The following is a 6000-nucleotide window of genomic DNA, read 5'->3' as shown; positions in this document are numbered from 1 at the left end:
TGACAATGTGCCGAGTCCCTGCCATATATGCCACGGAGGAACTGGCAGAGTATATTTGGGACTGAAGGGTTAACTCCCCTGCAGTTATCCACATCTCCTCCTCTCCTGGCCGCTCCTCCCCCCAGATGAGTCACAGTCAGGATTCCAGGCGCCAGAAAAAAAAAAAAAACGGCTCATTCACCCTGCAGAGCCGGCTCATTTCGTTCACAGTAGGGAGCCGGCTCCTTTGTATCGGATCGTTCACGAACGACACATCACTACGTAGGTTACCGGACATGCGCAGTGCGGTATTGTCGAAAGGTTTGTACAGTTAAGAGCGGTGACCCGGTGTCTGGTGCTGAGAAACGGTGATGTCTGACTGCGACTCCGAGGACTACGACTCCTCTGAGGATGAAGACTACGTCCCCTCAGGTAGGCGCAGCGCGGCGGCCCAGAGCACTGTGGGACTGCCTGTCCTGTGGAGGCGCCCAGCTGCACGGGGCTCTGCTCACTGATGGCTTCTTGCTGCAGTCTGATGTAAGGTAGTATAGAGGTGAGATCCTGAGGGCTGGATGCGCCTGTGCCTCCTAAGGACCATCCCCCCCCCACAGCCCACCTCTGGATTCCCCCGCCAGTCCTGCAGTACAGTGGGGTCCTGAGGGTTGGATGAGCCTGTGCCTGCTGAGAACCACCCCCCCCCACAGCCCACCTCTGGATTCCCCCGCCAGTCCTGCAGTACAGTGGGGTCCTGAGGGTTGGATGAGCCTGTGCCTGCTGAGGACCACCCCCCCCACAGCCCACCTCTGGATGCCCCCGCCAGTCCTGCAGTACAGTGGGGTCCTGAGGGCTGGATGCGCCTGTGCCTGCTGAGGACCACCCCCCCACAGCCCACCTCTGGATGCCCCTGCCAGTCCTGCAGTACAGTGAGGTCCTGAGGGTTGGATGAGCCTGTGCCTGCTGAGGATCACCCCCCCCACAGCCCACCTCTGGATGCCCCCGCCAGTCCTGCAGTATAGTGGGGTCCTGAGGGCTGGATGCGCCTGTGCCTGCTGAGGACCACCCCCCCACAGCCCACCTCTGGATTCCCCCGCCAGTCCTGCAGTACAGTGGGGTCCTGAGGGTTGGATGAGCCTGTGCCTGCTGAGGACCACCCCCCCCACAGCCCACCTCTGGATTCCCCCGCCAGTCCTGCAGTACAGTGGGGTCCTGAGGGTTGGATGAGCCTGTGCCTGCTGAGGACCACCCCCCCCACAGCCCACCTCTGGATGCCCCCGCCAGTCCTGCAGTATAGTGGGGTCCTGAGGGCTGGATGAACCTGTGCCTGCTGAGGACCACCCCCCCCACAGCCCACCTCTGGATGCCCCCGCCAGTCCTGCAGTACAGTGGGGTCCTGAGGGCTGGATGCGCCTGTGCCTGCTGAGGACCACCCCCCCACAGCCCACCTCTGGATGCCCCTGCCAGTCCTGCAGTACAGTGAGGTCCTGAGGGTTGGATGAGCCTGTGCCTGCTGAGGATCACCCCCCCCACAGCCCACCTCTGGATGCCCCCGCCAGTCCTGCAGTATAGTGGGGTCCTGAGGGCTGGATGCGCCTGTGCCTGCTGAGGACCACCCCCCCACAGCCCACCTCTGGATGCCCCTGCCAGTCCTGCAGTATAGTGGGGTCCTGTGGGCTGGATGAGCCTGTGCCTCCTAAGCACAATCTCCACCCACAGCCCACCTCTGGATGCCCCCGCCAGTCCTGCAGTATAGTGGGGTCCTGAGGGCTGGATGAGCCTGTGCCTGCTGAGGACCATCACCCCCCACAGCCCACCTCTGGATGCCCCTGCCAGTCCTGCAGTACCGTGGGGTCCTGAGGGTTGGATGTGCCTGTTGAGGACCACCTCCCCCCCACAGCCCACCTCTGGATGCCCCCGCCAGTCCTGCAATATAGTGGGGTCCTGAGGGCTGGATGAGCCTGTGCTTGCTGAGGACCATCCCCCGCCAGTCCTGTAGTACACTGGGGTCCTGTGGGCTGGATGAGCCTGTGCCTCCTAAGGACCATCTCCCCTCACAGCCCACCTCTGGATGCCCCCGCCAGTCCTGTAGTACAGTGGGGTCCTGAGGGCTGAATGAGCCTGTGCCTCCTAAGGACCATCTCCCCCCACAGCCCACCTCTGGATGCCCCTGCCAGTCCTGCAGTACCGTGGGGTCCTGAGGGCTGGATGAGCCTGTGCCTGCTGAGGACCATCTCCCCCCACAGCCCACCTCTGGATGCCCCCGCCAGTCCTGCAATATAGTGGGGTCCTGAGGGCTGGATGAGCCTGTGCCTGCTGAGGACCATCCCCAACCACAGCCCACCTCTGGATGCCCCCGCCAGTCCTGCAGTACCGTGGGGTCCTGTGGGCTGGATAAGCCTGTGCCTGCTAAAGACCATCTCCCCCCCCCCCCCCAGCCCACCTCTGGATGCCCCTGCCAGTCCTGCAGTACCGTGGGGTCCTGAGGGCTGGATGAGCCTGTGCCTGCTGAGGACCATCTCCCCCCACAGCCCACCTCTGGATGCCCCCGCCAGTCCTGCAGTATAGTGGGGTCCTGAGGGCTGGATGAGCCTGTGCCTGCTGAGGACCACCCCCCCCACAGCCCACCTCTGGATGCCCCCGCCAGTCCTGCAGTACACTGGGGTCCTGTGGGCTGGATGAGCCTGTGCCTCCTAAGGACCATCTCCCCCCCCACAGCCCATCTCTGGATGCCCCCTCCAGTCCTGCAGTACAGTGGGGTCCTGAGGGCTGAATGAGCCTGTGCCTCCTAAGGACCATCTCCCCCCACAGCCCACCTCTGGATGCCCCTGCCAGTCCTGCAGTACCGTGGTGTCCTGAGGGCTTGATGAGCCTGTGCCTCCTAAGGACCATCCCCCCCCACAGCCCACCTCTGGATGCCCCCGCCAGTCCTGCAGTACAGTGGGGTCCTGAGGGCTGGATAAGCCTTTGCCTGCTCAGGACCATTCCCCCCCCCAGCCCACCTCTGGATGCCCCTGCCAGTCCTGCAGTACCGTGGGGTCCTGAGGGCTGGATGAGCCTGTGCCTGCTGAGGACCATCTCCCCCCACAGTCCTCTGGATGCCCCCGCCAGTCCTGCAGTATAGTGGGGTCCTGAGGGCTGGATGTGCCTGCTGAGGACCATCCCCCCCCCACAGCCCACCTCTGGATTCCCCCGCCAGTCCTGCAGTACACTGGGGTCCTGTGGGCTGGATGAGCCTGTGCCTCCTAAGGACCATCTCTCCCCACAGCCCACCTCTGGATGCCCCCGCCAGTCCTGCAGTACCATGGGGTCCTGAGGGCTGAATGAGCCTGTGCCTCCTAAGGACCATCCCCCCCCACAGCCCACCTCTGGATGCCACCGCCAGTCCTGCAGTACAGTGGGGTCCTGAGGGCTGGATAAGCCTTTGCCTGCTGAGGACCGTGGGGTCCTGAGGGCTGGATGAGCTTGTGCCTGCTGAGAACCATCCCCCCCCCCCACAGCCCACCTCTGGATGCCCCCGCCAGTCCTGCAATATAGTGGGGTCCTGAGGGCTGGATGAGCCTGTGCCTGCTGAGGACCATCCCCAACCACAGCCCACCTCTGGATGCCCCCGCCAGTCCTGCAGTACACTGGGGTCCTGTGGGCTGGATAAGCCTGTGCCTGCTAAAGACCATCTCCCCCCCCCCCCCCCCAGCCCACCTCTGGATGCCCCTGGCAGTCCTGCAGTACCGTGGGGTCCTGAGGGCTGGATGAGCCTGTGCCTGCTGAGGACCATCTCCCCCCACAGCCCACCTCTGGATGCCCCCGCCAGTCCTGCAGTACCGTGGGGTCCTGAGGGCTGGATGAGCCTGTGCCTGCTGAGGACCATCTCCCTCCACAGCCCACCTCTGGATGCCCCCGCCAGTCCTGCAGTACAGTGTGGTCCTGAGGGCTGAATGAGCCTGTGCCTCCTAAGGACCATCCCCCCCCACAGCCCACCTCTGGATGCCCCCGCCAGTCCTGCAGTACAGTGGGGTCCTGAGGGCTGGATAAGCCTTTGCCTGCTGAGGACCATTCCCCCCCAGCCCACCTCTGGATGCCCCTGCCAGTCCTGCAGTACCGTGGGGTCCTGAGGGCTGGATGAGCCTGTGCCTGCTGAGGACCATCTCCCCCCACAGCCCACCTCTGGATGCCCCCGCCAGTCCTGCAGTATAGTGGGGTCCTGAGGGCTGGATGAGCCTGCGCCTGCTGAGGACCATCCCCCCCCCCCCCACAGCCCACCTCTGGATGCCCCCGCCAGTCCTGCAGTACACTGGGGTCCTGTGGGCTGGATGAGCCTGTGCCTCCTAAGGACCATCTCTCCCCACAGCCCACCTCTGGATGCCCCCGCCAGTCCTGCAGTACAGTGGGGTCCTGAGGGCTGAATGAGCCTGTGCCTCCTAAGGACCATCTCCCCCCACAGCCCACCTCTGGATGCCGCTGCCAGTCCTGCAGTACTGTGGGGTCCTGAGGGCTGGATGAGCCTGTGCCTCCTAAGGACCATCCCCCCCACAGCCCACCTCTGGATGCCCCCGCCAGTCCTGCAGTACAGTGGGGTCCTGAGGGCTGGATAAGCCTTTGCCTGCTGAGGACCGTGGGGTCCTGAGGGCTGGATGAGCCTGTGCCTGCTGAGAACCATCTCCCCCACAGCCCACCTCTGGATGCCCCCGCCAGTCCTGCAATATAGTGGGGTCCTGAGGGCTGGATGAGCCTGTGCCTGCTGAGGACCATCCCCAACCACAGCCCACCTCTGGATGCCCCCGCCAGTCCTGCAGTACCGTGGGGTCCTGTGAGCTGGATAAGCCTGTGCCTGCTAAAGACCATCTCCCCCAGCCCACCTCTGGATGCCCCTGCCAGTCCTGCAGTACCGTGGGGTCCTGAGGGCTGGATGAGCCTGTGCCTGCTGAGGACCATCTCCCCCCACAGCCCACCTCTGGATGCCCCCGCCAGTCCTGCAGTATAGTGGGGTCCTGAGGGCTGGATGAGCCTGTGCCTGCTGAGGACCATCCCCCCCCACAGCCCACCTCTGGATGCCCCCGCCAGTCCTGCAGTACACTGGGGTCCTGTGGGCTGGATGAGCCTGTGCCTCCTAAGGACCATCTCTCCCCACAGCCCACCTCTGGATGCCCCCGCCAGTCCTGCAGTACAGTGGGGTCCTGAGGGCTGAATGAGCCTGTGCCTCCTAAGGACCATCTCCCCCCACAGCCCACCTCTGGATGCCGCTGCCAGTCCTGCAGTACCGTGGGGTCCTGAGGGCTGGATGAGCCTGTGCCTCCTAAGGACCATCCCTCCCCCCCCCACAGCCCACCTCTGGATGCCCCCGCCAGTCCTGCAGTATAGTGGGGTCCTGAGGGCTGGATGAGCCTGCGCCTGCTGAGGACCATCCCCCCCCCACAGCCCACCTCTGGATGCCCCCGCCAGTCCTGCAGTACACTGGGGTCCTGTGGGCTGGATGAGCCTGTGCCTCCTAAGGACCATCTCTCCCCACAGCCCACCTCTGGATGCCCCCGCCAGTCCTGCAGTACAGTGGGGTCCTGAGGGCTGAATGAGCCTGTGCCTCCTAAGGACCATCTCCCCCCACAGCCCACCTCTGGATGCCGCTGCCAGTCCTGCAGTACCGTGGGGTCCTGAGGGCTGGATGAGCCTGTGCCTCCTAAGGACCATCCCCCCCACAGCCCACCTCTGGATGCCCCCGCCAGTCCTGCAGTACAGTGGGGTCCTGAGGGCTGGATAAGCCTTTGCCTGCTGAGGACCGTGGGGTCCTGAGGGCTGGATGAGCCTGTGCCTGCTGAGAACCATCTCCCCCACAGCCCACCTCTGGATGCCCCCGCCAGTCCTGCAATATAGTGGGGTCCTGAGGGCTGGATGAGCCTGTGCCTGCTGAGGACCATCCCCAACCACAGCCCACCTCTGGATGCACCCGCCAGTCCTGCAGTACACTGGGGTCCTGTGGGCTGGATAAGCCTGTGCCTGCTAAAGACCATCTTCCCCCCCCCCCCCCCCAGCCCA

The 6000-nt window shown here is 64.6% G+C and overlaps 1 protein-coding gene across 1 annotated transcript in view; it reads left to right on the top strand.

The window, feature by feature from the left end:
- Nucleotides 1–200: 200 nt before the first annotated feature.
- Nucleotides 201–6000, top strand: part of CFDP1 (craniofacial development protein 1) — a 56292-nt gene continuing 50492 nt past the window's right edge. The window contains exon 1 of the mRNA XM_073576225.1: nucleotides 201–411. Coding sequence (XP_073432326.1) covers nucleotides 351–411 — 61 coding nt within the window. The 5' untranslated portion in view covers nucleotides 201–350. The remainder of the gene's footprint in view (nucleotides 412–6000) is intronic.

The sequence above is a fragment of the Dendrobates tinctorius genome, unplaced genomic scaffold (genome assembly GCF_039654945.1).
Source record: "Dendrobates tinctorius isolate UK_male_01 unplaced genomic scaffold, ASM3965494v1 ptg000047l, whole genome shotgun sequence".
Lineage (NCBI taxonomy): Eukaryota > Metazoa > Chordata > Amphibia > Anura > Dendrobatidae > Dendrobates > Dendrobates tinctorius.
Note: the sequence above shows the minus strand (reverse complement) of the source record. Positions and strands in the feature narration are given on the sequence as shown.